Raw genomic sequence first — 14,588 nt, 5'->3', positions numbered from 1 at the left:
TGCCGGGCGAAACCTTCAGCCAAGGCCACAGCAGATTATTTTTTAAACATTTCTCAATGTTCTTGCATGCTCTAATTTAGGATACTGTTAGACTTTTGTTCACCGTCACATTTTCATGGGTAATGAGCATTACTTGCAACAAACCTAAGAAATGTAGCCTACTAGATCAGTAGTGTGGTTTTTATTTTTATTCATATCATTTTCATAAATTCACAAACTATACACTTAGAGAATAGAAAAAGAAACTGATATCCACATAATTCAACATCATCATGTTTAAATACCACAAAGACAACTACCACAGTTATGGACAAGTATCACCCTACCTGGAGTTTTTGTGTCATTTCATTATTTATTCATACATGTTTCTCCCACATCTTTGCACCATCTCAGATTACTGCATGTCTTATTATTATACATGTACTATATACATAGCCACAATGAGCACATCATTTGACAATATCATAGCATTACAGACACCATCTATCGTAGTGCTATGGAATATCTGCTGACAAATACTTTACATCAAGCATTTGCTAGGACTATTGTCCAGTCATTGTTCCACAATTTCTGGACAATTATCAGAGTTATTGATTACTGATGGAGCACAAGTTGGTATACGTGTGTGTGTGTATGTACTGTAGCTACATTCTGATTTTCTTGAGTTTGAACTTTTGTATCGTTGTTGAACTGCCGAAAGGAACTGTAGTCATGCAACATCTTCACCACCAGGGCATGAGTATCACCACACTGTCATCATAATGAAATAGCATGAAGCCTGATTTACACTTCATCGTATGACGGTGCTACAAATAGCCTACCTGCAAGCTCACAGCGCGTCACGGACGTGATGCGTTGAGAGCTTGTAGATCTGCTATTTGTGGCACGCTAAACCATCGTACGGCAGAGCATTTAAATTGGGCATAACTCAACAGTGGTCATGTTTCTGGGATAGGACATCAGTCATGAATCGATCAACGTGGCAGCCCCATACGTTGATCTTTTCTTATGAAGGGTATAGTTGATTACTGAGCATAATAATGACTGTTTTGGCGACAGTACTGTACATGTTCCTTTGAGGCCTGGAGTGTGAAAGCATGGTGTGTGTGCGGTGTGGCGTGTACTCTTCAGCTGCTGAATGAACAGTGTTGTGCAAGGTGCTGAACGTCTCTCAGACTAACTCTTAGCAGGATGGGAAATACAACATTCAACAGGACAGCCATGTCTGCATGGTTCAGTGCTTGGTAATACAGTTGGGGTTCTAAAATCATGGAATGTCTCCAACCCAAGCCCCCATGAAGAACTTAAAAGAGCAATGGAGACGTGAGCCTTCGCCGTCCATCCTTTCTCATTTAGCAGAGGCCTTGTTCTTGTTTGTGAGGCCAAACGTCTCAGAGGCGTGGTAGGAGAGCGAACTCATCTTGGTGCTGATGCTGGGGTGAGGCCCCATCACTCCTCCGGGAGAGCAGCGCAAGAGGCGCAGCAGGTTTTTGCGAAAGTTGTGTCCCACAAAGCCGTAGAGGATGGGGTTGACGCAGCTGTTGAACCAGGCGATGCAGATGGTGAAGGGCATGGCGGTGTCTATGATCTCCAGCATGTAGCAGTCGCGGGGCAGCACGCCCATCTGGTGCAGGACCTGCATGAAGTGGAAGACCTGGTGGGGCGCCCAGCACAGGAAGAAGGCTAGGACGGCCGCCGCCAACATGCGCAGCACCTCATCTTCCCGCGAGCGGGCGCTCTTCTTGATGTGCCGCGCGACCAGCAGGGTCCGTCCGATGAGGCAGTAGCAGGTGATGATGATGAGGAAGGGCACCAGGAAGCCCAGCAGGGTCTTCATCAGGTTGGTGGCCAGCAGGATGTCCTTCAGCCTCATGGTGCTGTTGTCCTTGCTGTGCAGGATGCCACACACCGTGGTGGAGTTGATGATCTGGTGAACGTCCCGGGTCAGCGCTGTGGGCAAGCTGAGCAGGAAGGCGAAGATCCACACCAGCACGCAGGTGATGCGCGCGTACACCACGGTGCGGGACCTGCGCGAGCGCATCGGGTGAACGATGGCCAGGTAGCGGTCGATGCTGAGTGCAGTGAGGAAGAAAATGCTAGTGTAGAGGTTGAAAATGACCAGCCCTGCGCTGGCCTTGCACAGGAAGCTCCCGAAAGGCCATTCATAGCCCGTGGCAGTGAAGATGGCCCACATGGGCAAGGTGATGAGGAAGGTGAGATCGGAAATGGCCAGATTGAGCACGAAAATGTTGGCCACAGTCTTCAGCTTCATGTAGCGGTAAATGACTGCCACCACCATGCTGTTGCCCACAATACCAATCACAAAGTTCAAGCCGTAGACCACGGGAACCATGGTGAAGATGAATTCATGGCTCCCAGACATGCCACAACTCAGATCTATCCCGTCTGTCGCTGCCTCCGTTATATTCTTCATTTTCCCTTTTAGTGCCAGGTCCTGGGACTTTAAAACCGGGGGCCCTGTCGGCAGGGTGCGTCTGTGGTGACTGATACGGGCCTTGGGCGAGGGGCTCAGCGAGTCCTATAAAAGAAACACAGCAAAAATGTCACAGACAGTCTAGGGGAAGAGCCATCATTACCGCGGGCACGGCCCATAAACGCTAATCCACACGAGCGCCCATGAAAGTGCTCACCCTACACTAGCTCATTAAAGACCTGCACATTAAAACCGTCCTGACGCTTTATGTTATTTCTGTAAAATAAGAGGCCATCAAAAACAGATGTTGTATGTTATTCAATATTCCAAAAATGCCCTTTGAAACATCGTTACACCGAGGGCCCAGATTCTGTCTCTTCCTTTAAAAACGTCACTTTGCTAATGAATAGCAACAGTAAAACTGTACAGTGTTTATCAAATGCTGTGTCCATCTGGGCGGACTGTCAGCACCCGGAAAGAGAACATTTATGCTGTGTGTTATGACCTGTGTTAATGAAGACTGCATGCCAAAGTGCGTGCTTGGATAACAACGCCATTAAGCACTGAGGTACTGTGGGGGGGAGCAGCTAAGGCTCCAGTCACTGTAAAAGACATGTCACGTTTCAAACCCTCAGTGAGCTGAGATACCCAGCATGGGAACTTCTAATCAGCACACACCTAAACAAACAGGACAGCGGGGATTCGGCTCATGTGGAAACTTCGCTCTGTGAGAAAATCAAACCTGTATGCTGCAGAAAATGTTGCCTCGGGGCTATGGTTTTGCTTCATTTGTAAGAGCAGAATGTGAAATGGGAAGGAAAACTCATAGTCTCCCTGTGCTTCAGAGAGTCTTAATGTTTAATAGAATAGCTTAATGTACGTCATTAGCCCGTGCTGATATAGTAATATTAAAATGGGCCCGAGGAATGCTATTACTACTAACAGACTGTTTCTTTTACTGTACTAATTATTTTAAATGACAGCTTGAATGAGGTTATACAGTAGATATAAAAAACTAATAATGGGAAAAAATGTAGTAAAAAATTATATTGAAAAGAAAAACAACAACAACACTAATTTGAAACAAAGATGTTATGAACAGTTGAATGTGAAGTGTATTATGCTTTTCCATATAGGCTAATCATTGCCAACGTTGGTGATGGGAACAGGAAAGGAATTGGCACAGTGTCTTGCCACAAGATGGCATTCTAGCTTAAAACATTCCCCCCACCGCCCACCCTATTTCCAAATCCCAAATGATGATATCACATACACACTACACAGTGATATCAGTATGAAAAATGTGATGAGATAAATGTAGCCGTGTTGTTGTGTGCGTGAGAAAACAGAAAACCACTATACTGTACATTGAATGCACTGTTTAAACCTTTTACTATAGCACTTGCCCTAGCCTTGACGACCGTGCAGGCTTATGCAAAGGCGAAAATGTTATGCATGTTATGTAGACAGATGCCAGGTCATTTGTAGACCATCCTAGTGTATAGTTTCAATGTACAGATTATTGATATTTTTTATATTATACTGTTTAGACTGATGGTTTACCTATGATCCTAGATAACTATTTCTATGCATTTGATGTATTACCTCGTGTTTTCCTTGCTTATTGTAAGTCACTCTGGATTAACCCATTTAGACCCGAGGCCCGTTCTAAAAACGCCTTCTAAATCCTGACCTAAGTTTTCTGAAAAACTTCAAACATGAATTTAAAAATTACCAAAAATGTATGTTACTATATACTGTACATAGCAACAGGAACCCCAAAAGGGGTTCCCGTCTTGAAAGGTACAGTTACAAATAGGGGTTCCCGCCCAACATGGGTTAAGAGCATCTGCTAAATGCCTAAATTGTAAATTTTAAATGGTACTGTGGACATTCTGAACGCTCTCTGCTTGGTATTCAGAGGAACATTGAGTGAGAGGTCCGAGTGTAGAGCTACTTTATCTTCCAGTCAGACATTTTTGACCGCTTCAGGTGGACGGATGCATTCTTCAAAAAGAGAAACATCCATATCAATTGCAGATGTGGGGAATGTCCAGCATGGAAGATGTCTGCATGCCAAGGGCAACAGGATAATGAAATATCTCTTTCCCCCACAGACCTGGTGTAGTGGACTCAAGCACCAACACAGATGTCATGGCTGAGATTTAGATGTGTTTTCTTTCATTAATGAGTATAGCAGTGGGTGGCTGTAAATTTTAAGCTCTCTAAGGTTTGCGAGTGACTAAACACGGTATCGCTTTTCCATTTCAGGGATTTTAAACAGTTTAAAACTAGAGTATCTTGGGAATTCCTTCCCCCTTGCAGGCCGGGCATGGACATATCGAAGAAATCCTACACCACACCACATACCATACGGCCATTATTAGAAGGGGTGGCATTTTAACCCGCAGTATTTTTCCACAGGGGAGATGCACAAAGTCAGATGTAAGGGGTGGGTTGGGCTTGGGGGGGGAATCCAAACAAGGCTGATCATATGGCTCAGAGTTATTGCTGCCTATATAGCAGCTATCCTATGTAAGTGAGCCCCATAATAAAGGTCAGGTAGCGCTGACAGAAGGTAACTAGGAGGCAGGTGATTTACAAGGGCTGCTGCATGTGGCCAGTGAGCACTGAGGCTGTATAAGCAGGGATGGCACATTACAGATGCAAAGCCATAAAGCCTGGGTGACCACAGACAGGAAGGTAAACAACCACTTCACAGGAGCCGTGAAATTGACGTCACGTTCCACTTGGACGAGACAAAGGGAATGCTCGATGACAAATCCGATGACTGGGAGAAACATGTGGGATATTTTTTCCTCACTGAGCATCAATGGCTGATTGGCCGATATCGCCGCTCCTTTACTCTAAACCAGTAGTTCTGAAATGTTGTCTCCTCAAGTACCCCCAAAATGTTAAAGGAGGAGTTCACCCAAAAAATTACTTATTTTCTATCAATTACGGTACACACCCCATGAAGCCTTGATTTCATGGATTTATTTTTGTTTTTGTGGCATTCCTAAGACAATAATTTGATGACCGTGTGTATTTCCAGTAGGAGACACAAATAATCGACTTTGTGTCTCCTACCGGATACATTATGCGGTAGGAGACGGGAATCAAATTATTAGCCTAGGAATGCGACAAAAACAAAAAAGAATCCATGGATTCAAGGCTTCATAGGGTGTGCAATTGATAGAAAATAAGTCATTTTTTGGGTGAACTCCTCCTTTAAGTATTTGGCCGCGGACCCCCCATCTGAAAATGTTTTGTGCCAGGGACCCCCCCCCCCCCCCCTCAGACGAGAAGATTTGTGTTAAGAATGCAAAAATATTTAAAATCTTCAAAACACTTTCACTATTTTTTCAAAAATGTTCAAAAATAGCAGATGTACAAGCTCACAGCCGAGCTTGTACTGTACATCTGCTATTTTTGAGAACCACTGTTCTAAATCCTAAGAGTTTTCTGAAATACTTATGTTGCTATATATATATATATATATATGTAGCTAAAATCTAAAATGACACACTGACATATCCTTTCCCGGTTTTAATGGATTAACCACTTGCATCCCTATTCTGGGGGCGAACATTCAGTGAAAATAACCAAATAACCAAGCTATTTGTGAGCTGGTAGGTCGGCTAATTTCAGTGAATTGCTGTCCTGGGAAACACTAGACAAGAGGATCTAGTATAGAGCCCTGGAAGTCAACAAAGTATAAAGGGATTAAGTGGTTAAATGTCATATTCCAGAAGGTTTGCCTCCAGTCCCTTCATTCATGGGGCTCATGGGAATTATTTATTTAAAGCTAAACACAAAGCAGTTGAACATCTCTACGTTTGTTAGGGGATTTGATGTGACCCTGCAGTGCTTAATATCATAGTTCCCATCAACAGAGCTATCTGAGGCTTCCCTTGGCCTTGAACGCCACGGCCACTCTCTGACTTGAGCATCGCCATCTGCTTTACACAGCAGCACTACTAAAATATCTTCTTGATGGAGTTAATGATTTATATTACTCCATTATGAAGTCCATTTTCTTATACTGGAAACACACACTACGTCAGCAGTATCCCTGACTATGCACACTATTAAACAATGATCACGCTATCATTTTGATGTATTTTTCCCCCCGTACAGTAAAGCAACGAACAAGCATAGCTGAATGGACTGTTTTCCACAGAAGGGACAGAAGGTTAGAATAAAGATATCTGGCAGATACTAGTAATAATCAGTCTGTTTGATTTAGGCGGGCCAAATAGCAAGCATTTACACTAGTCAGTAGCAATATCAATGCTTACTTAAGTGGTACACCTAAATCAAACATACCACCGTTAATTGTATTACAGTAGGTGCAGCTGCTTACCCCGTTATCATAGGTCTATGAAACAGGTCTATTGCTACATTTTTCCATTAACTCAGTATTTTTGTTGTGTGCAGATTAGGTGTGGCTGAATTCCCACCCACAACTTGATATCAATATTTTATTTTAAGATATTTTCCTTTAGTTTTGTGAGATTCTTATCCAATTCTTATCATTCCTTCTTAATTTGAACTGTACTGTATGAAATGGATGACTATATACTGTACACATACACTAACTGTTTAGGTCAACAGTTTGTATCACAAGATACTGACTTTCGGCTCACTTACACCTATACTACCTGAAATGTACTGAGGTGTGTTCAAACAAGTTGTTTCTAATTCTGAAAAGGGAACAGTTTGTTTAATAACTACTAGCAGCCATACCTCCCATTATGAGAAATGCACATCTCTCTGTGTACATTTATGGCCAATATAATTCACTGTTGAATGTCTGTCAAAGCCACAATATTTGGCTGAATATATATACAACTTACAGATGTGCCATTGATTGATTGCCCTGATCTTTCCCTGAAAAGCCACAGTTTTCCCCTATATTCACACCTGATTAGCCTTTGTTTGAATTTACACTATTTCACACCTGCCATAATTTCGCACAGGCTGGCAAATGTCCCACTTTATCCATGAAAAGGTGTGGATTTCACAATGATTTGGCCATGAATTGTCAATGGCAGGGCCTGTGAAGTTCTGAAATGGCACATTGTATACGAGAGAGAGAGAGAGAGACTGGGTGATGAAGGGAATTGGAGCTAATGGAAACAAACAGTAGGCTTTAGAAAGCCTGTCTGCATACTTTTTCCAAAGCTGTTCTTCCATGTGACTTGTCACAATAAAACTGGGCAAACCTCTGGCTGTGAACCAACCAACTCTCCTCCTGCATTTCCTGCGCTTTGCTGTTTTATTGTGAAACATGACGCACACACTCTCTCACTACAACAACACTGAGCTCATCAGTGGGATTTTGTACATACAACCTTGTGTTGTTGTTTTTTTCTGCATAGTGCAGGAGGGTTGAAAAGTGTTTTTCTGTATGACGGTGCTTCTTATCGTTTTTCTTGCCTTTGTATTGCTGTATACGTCAGTACTTTCCCTCTCTGTACCTGTAACTCTGTAACTAAACTGCTGTGTTGCCTCTGGGCGAAATTCCCCCGTGGGATCAATAAAGATATCTATCTATCTATCTATCTATACTATCATTTTGTACCTCACGGGCAGTAGCCTACACAGCATCTTCTTATTTCAACTTTTTTATTATAATTTATTTTTAATGAATGCCCTATTTTATGCTTTGTCATATATCAGTGATGCACAAAAATAGCAAAAATAACGTATCTACAAGCTCACAACGTGCCATGCGTGATGTGACAAGCTGTGAGATTGTAGATCAGCGTTACTATTTTCTAAAATGTCTGAAAATCTTGGCCTAGAATGTGTATAACATGCAGAAAAATAAGGATGCCAGGTTGAAAGTGCTTAAGTCTGTCTGAGGGTTTTATAAATATTTAACCTATTAACGGTATTAACAAGGGCCTGTGACTAAATAATAACTACACTGGATCCAATGGAACACATCAGGTTCTCTTTTCCATTTCTTGTAAAGTAACTGTTTTGGACAAGGGTTAGGGCAAGGGCTACAGGTTTCCACCTGACCGTGACAAGATATTTACAACTTGGAGCTATACTTTGGATCACTGGTTCCCAAACTTTTTAGCTCAAGACCCTAAAGAGAAATTAGACGTTTGCTTGGGACCCAAACAAGTGAAAATATAGCAGATCTACGAGCTCATGCACAATTTCACGAGCTTTCAATACTTCTTAAACTTTCTTTTTATTTATTTATTTTATCTTGGAAAATGTTGGGATTATTTTTTAATTGATGAAAAGTTGTGATTTTCTTCACTCGCGACCCATAAAAATTGGTCCATTTAAGAATCGAAACAGTGCTTTAGATGACAGCTATACGCTCGCTTTCACCCTGAAAACAGTTGCAGGGCAGCTATGATGAAAGAGATCAGACAAGACGGCTTTGGTTTACAGTACGGCCTTCTGTCTACAACAGAGTGGAGCTCCAGGGAGGGACGCCACGCGTTCTCTATGTCAGCAACCGCTCATTGTCAAGTTACACCTCCTTTAATCTCTTCTTCCTCAGCCGGCTGCGCACCCTTTCTCATCTCCTCTGATATTGCTTTGCTCTTTCACTGTCTCTTTCATCGTTATCTCTCTCAGTCTCACCGATATCGAGTCTTTACTTTTTAACCCATTAAAACCGGGAAAGCATCTATACAGTCATTTTACATCATTTTGCATCACAATCGTTTAACCACTTTAACCATAATTTTATTCTTTGGCTATTTTTGAAAAATCGTGAACATTTGTGCAAATCTTTGAATACAGTATATATATCTTCTTACTTTTTTTTACTCAAATCTTTGCTTCTGGGGGTCCCTAGGGAACAAAAATATTTTCAGATGGGGGTCTGTGACCAAATACATATCAATTTGGGGGTCTTTGACATGATAAAGTTTGAGCACCACTGATAAAGCAACATAAATTTGTCAGAAAACTGTTTTAGAAGACATTTGTAGAATAGGCCTCAGGACTTTAATGGGTTAACTGGTTCTATCTTCCTCCTGACAGCCTGATATTCATTTCCCTTCAGGATTGCCTCTCTCTCCTCTTTCTTACAATAACCCTTTGCCTATTATCTAATTTCTCCCGACCTCTCTCTCTTTCCCTTCCCCAGTCCGTCCAGGGGGACTGACTGAATCTTTCATAAGTGCAGGATTATCAAAAGAATGGAGAGCAAAATATTTATGTAAGGAAGTGGGCACTCTGGTCTATAGGGACCCCAGGGTCTCTGCATGTCAACCACAGTATGGATAAAAACATCCTTTCCCAGTGGTAGGTTTCACATACCACACTGTGTAGGATGTTTCCCATCCCCGTACATCACGTACACAGCTGGATGTTGTTGTTTTTTTTAACCACGGGAACCACAGCGTCCCTATTCTGGGCAGGTCGTAAAAAAGTTGACATTCGGTGTAGAGGGAAAAGGAAGTGGGCTAATTAAAGACCCCTGGGGGACCCAAGTCAGTTAAGTTAAGTGTCCACGCCTATAGGACTTCCACACCAACAAGTTAATTAACAATTAATTTGCCATTTAAAGACAGAAAGTTAAGAAACTTAAAAAATAATAATAATTCCCACACTTTGCTTCTGTTTCATTATTTTTCCAAAGTAACAAGTGAATTTCATGGAATCAAAGTAAACAAAACGGCTTTTTCAGGGCTAAATGAAATGCTAGAACGTGAAAAAGCTATACCTTGCTGAAAATCCTTTAGTCATTTAACAGTATACAATGGAGAGTTACAGTACGGTATGTACAACGAAACAAGTAAAATAGAGAGAGGATTTAGTTTCCCCTCTCAAGTGTGAAACAAACTAAAGCAATATTAAAAAGGAATAGGTTTGTAAAAAGCCCTTTGTGAGAATGAAACAGTGAGAAGGTCTTACCTGTGGTGCTGAACCAGAGGGTTGCTGATGCTTTCAGAGCAGGAGGGAGAGAGAGAGAGAGAAAGAGAGAGAGAGAGAGGGGGAGAGGGAGAGAGAGACCACCATAGTGTGCCACTCAGTGCTTCTGATTCAACTTAACTGGACAAGCGAGATGAGCCGGAATACTGGCTGACACACAAACCTCGCTAAGTCACCCGCACACACGCGCGCACACACGCACGTACACATACTCACTCTCCAATGATGAATGAATCTGGAGGCAGGGAGCTGCATATTGTCCACTGTTCACACAAACACACACACGCACGCACGCACGCACGCACGCACGCACGCACGCACGCACGCACGCACGCACGCACGCACGCACGCACGCACGCACGCACGCACGCACACACGCACACACACACACACACACACACACACACACACACACACACACACACACACACACACACACACAGTGTCTTGCACAAGATCAGCTCTGTTCCGTCTCTCTCTTCCTCTTCTCCTCGGCACCCCTGCCTCCTCTTTCTCTCTCCTCCCTCGCCCAGTCTCTCTCTCCTTGTATTCTCTCACTTATTCTCTGCTATGAACTTGATTCATTTTCATTTGATGTCATATTTTGTGTTTATATACAGTGGATCTGAAACCATGTCAAGGACCCCCAAATGACCCCAATCAGAACATAAAGTAGTTTGTGCCAGGGACCCCCATACAAGATTTGTGTTAAAAATGTTTCAGAAATGTTTTCAGAAAAACTGAATAATTCAAAATTCTTCAAATGTTTTCTAGAATTTCTGAAAATAGCAGATCTACAAGCTCACAATGGGTCACCGTTGCTTGAGCTTGTCACAACATCAAATAGCCTATGTACAGTACATAAGGTTTAAAGTGGTTAAACAGATGTTGGATGCTGTATTAACTCATTTAGCTGATTGGAACCCCCTCAAGGTCCCCTGGGGGTCCCTGGACCCCACTTTGAGAACCACCGGTTTATTCCATGCATGTTACACTCGTAGTGTGTATTGATTTCAGCATTTCAGTGAAATGAACCAACATTAACAGACAGACACACACATTACCCAAACCATACAATCCTCATTTAATACTTCCCAAACTACTACCACGCCCCCACCCTGTCTCTTTTCTGTCTCTCAGTCCATCTCTCCATCAGCGTTTCCTCCCATGTCAACCCCTTGTCCTTCTTACAAGTGTGAGAGGAATGGATAGTCTCTGATCATGACTAGACCTGTCCACACACTGTATTAATAGCTACCACACGCATAGCCATGGCTTGGATCAGTGTGTATTATAGGGGCCATGAGAGGGGGAAACTGGTGGGTTGGAGTTGGGTTGGGTTACTACTGTTCCTTCAGCCCTACTGGGCTTTCAAACCGAATGGGACTTTTCCCCTTGTATTTCAGCGGTCACTGATCTGTTATAGCTTTTTGTTGATTTCTCTTTCTGGAAACAACAACCACAATGGAGCTCGCCCAAAAAACAATTTCACCCACTGTTTTACACCTGTAAATCTGTGATGTGACATTAAAGATTATTCTGACCAAATGGGCCCATAAGGTCTGTATACACTATACACAGGTCTGTATATACACTACACACATATATTCACTATACACAGACTTACTGTACATACCTGTAAGGGTCCATTTTGGAACTAAGGAACCCTGACGGTCCCTGGACCCCACTTGGAGAACCATTGGCTCAGACAGGATATTGTGGATGAAGTCAAGTTAAGATGACCAGTTGTGTCCACTGAGTATATGATTAACCACTTAAACCCTTTACATACATAAAAGTGCTTTACATACAATAACAATACAACAATTATAAAGATTTGTTGTGCGTCAATACTGATAAGACCACCACACCTTGGATTGCAATGCGCTGTGAGTCTGTAGATCTGCTATATTAGCTGAATGTTCACTTATTATCACATGTCCAGAATACGAATGCTCATGTGGTTTAATTCTGCATTGTGAATGAAATCATGGAGATTAGTAAGAATATTTGAAAAGAAGGCACTCGGGTGGCACAGTGGTAAAGTGCCTGGCCACCACCGCGGAGGTTGTGGGTTTGAATCCACCGCTGTGGTGCATCCAGCTTTGCCACGTGTCTATTTGAACACAATTGGCCCATGGTCCGGGGAGGGAAGCCGGGGTGGGGACGGTGATATTTGTCATTGCACGTATTCTATACGGGCTGGGGCGGCACCTGTCAGCAGGGAGTGTTGGGCGGGAGGAGTAGGATGAAGGCTCTATGTCCTCCCAGTAGTGGCTCCTCACTGGAAGGTGAGTCAGTAGGATGCAACACCCAAATGTGTGTGGGGAGAAATTCATTGGCATTATGACTAAAATTGTGGAGAAAGGGGTAAAAAGCTAAAAAATAATTGGAAAGAACGGCATGATTTTTAATATCCCACACTGGTCAATGATTTAAAGAGTACCGGTACGTGAAAATATGTAAACTTGAAGTTGAAGCAGAATCCAGTTAATTATAAGAAGGGCCTTTTCTATAATTAGCAACAGCAGACTCAGGCCGTTTCTAAAAAAAGAAAATTCTAAAAAGACATTTGTCTTTCGCTAAGCCCTTCTTTGTCACCGCCTGACAGATGCCGATAAGTAGGTCACATCCTCACCTGGCCAGCGCAGTCCAATGGCCACCTCTATGGATGCTGTCACAGAGATGGAGGATGATAGATGAGGCAGAGGGGCCGTCATCTCCTAACACACCTCCCCCCCACAAAAAAAACACACACACACACACACACACACACACACACACACACACACACACACACACACACACACACACACACACACACACACACACACACACACAAACACACACACACACACACACACACAGGTTTCAGTGTCCACAATGTAGAAACCCTTCGCCTGGGCTCTGACACCCAAAGATAAACGAGGGGAGAAAGGAAAAACAAACACTTTGGGCTAAGCGGGGGATTCCAGTTTGGTGACTTTCGCCTGGTCATGCGTGCCCCCGCTCACCTTGTTTGGAATGATCATGTTCACAAAGTCCCCTCTTTAGGCTGAGAACTACTCCCAGGGGTCACAAGAGTTGAATGTGTCAACGGGTACAGGTATAGCCTACTTTGGAGTTCCAATCCTTTTGTTAAGCTCACCTCTCCACCTCCACTGATTTGGAAGATTATGACACACGTTTTAGCCAGATCGTGTTCTTCGGCCGAGCACAGAGAGGAGTTGATCTGAGGCTAAACCTCCAGTGGTGGACAAAGTACTCAACTCCTGGTCAAATATTATTCAACTACAAGTGAAAGTTCTACGTCAAATTTGTACTGGAGTACTAGCTTTCATTCAAAAGTACATGCTTTTAAAATACTTAAAGTGAAATGAAAAATACGTTTTTCACACTTTTACAGCATATACTGTGCGTGGTCATAATATGGACAATGGACATACATTTTTGAGTATTCTTATATCAAAGGTCCCTAAAAGCCCAATCTTAATTACTTCCAGTCAACAAAAACATACTGCGTCACTGCGTGATGACATAAGCAAGCCCCTATGAATTTGAATCCTCAATGTAGTCATTATGTCAATTGATTCCTCCTCACACACATACTGTATGTGGGCTGTCATTGCTGTTGTATCCTATACTGACTCACCTGCCAGTGAGGAGCCCCCACCGGGAGGCCATAGAGCCTTCGTCCTACTCCTCCTGGCCAACACTCCCTGCTGACAGGTGCCGCCCCAGCCCATAGGAATATGTGCAGTGACTAATAAAACAAACATCCCTGCCGGCTTCCCTCCCCCGAACACGGGCCAATTGTGTTCGTATAGACACGAGACAAAGCTGGATGTATACCGGTGGATTCGCACCCACAACCTCTGTGGTGGGCAGGCACTGTATCAGCCGAGTGACTTACTTTTAGGTTAGAAATAAGCAACACAACAAACCTGCTTCATACTGGCCTCTCCCTTGTATGAGCGACAGGCTACACACAAATGCCATTCTGCTGCACAGCTGCATTGGAGTGAGAATCCAGCGTTCCCATAGCCTGAGGGAACGGGACCCTCTGATTGGTTGAGACGCCGTTCCAGACTGAAACTTCAAGCATTCAAAGGTACAAATTACAAAGTACATTATATTTTTAATATCAATGCATTGATCTACAAGCTCCCAACGCATCGTGATGCCACGTGTGAGCTGTAGATCTGTGTTCTTTACATTTGAAATAGTGAATGAATATTTT

The 14,588-nt window shown here is 43.1% G+C and overlaps 1 protein-coding gene across 1 annotated transcript; it reads right to left on the bottom strand.

Annotated features, from left to right (window-relative positions):
- Positions 1–172: 172 nt before the first annotated feature.
- On the bottom strand, positions 173–10,464 carry agtr1b (angiotensin II receptor, type 1b). The gene is made up of 2 exons (XM_084048263.1): positions 10,331–10,464; positions 173–2,539 (listed from the first exon to the last, which is right to left on the bottom strand). Exon 2 carries the CDS (start codon positions 2,432–2,434, stop codon positions 1,349–1,351), a length of 1,086 nt encoding a protein of 361 aa, XP_083904389.1. The 5' UTR covers positions 2,435–2,539; positions 10,331–10,464; the 3' UTR covers positions 173–1,348.
- Positions 10,465–14,588: the final 4,124 nt, after the last annotated feature.

This window comes from Gymnoscopelus microlampas (genome assembly GCF_963454915.1).
Source record: "Gymnoscopelus microlampas genome assembly, chromosome: 22".
NCBI lineage: Eukaryota > Metazoa > Chordata > Actinopteri > Myctophiformes > Myctophidae > Gymnoscopelus > Gymnoscopelus microlampas.
Note: the sequence above shows the minus strand (reverse complement) of the source record. Positions and strands in the feature narration are given on the sequence as shown.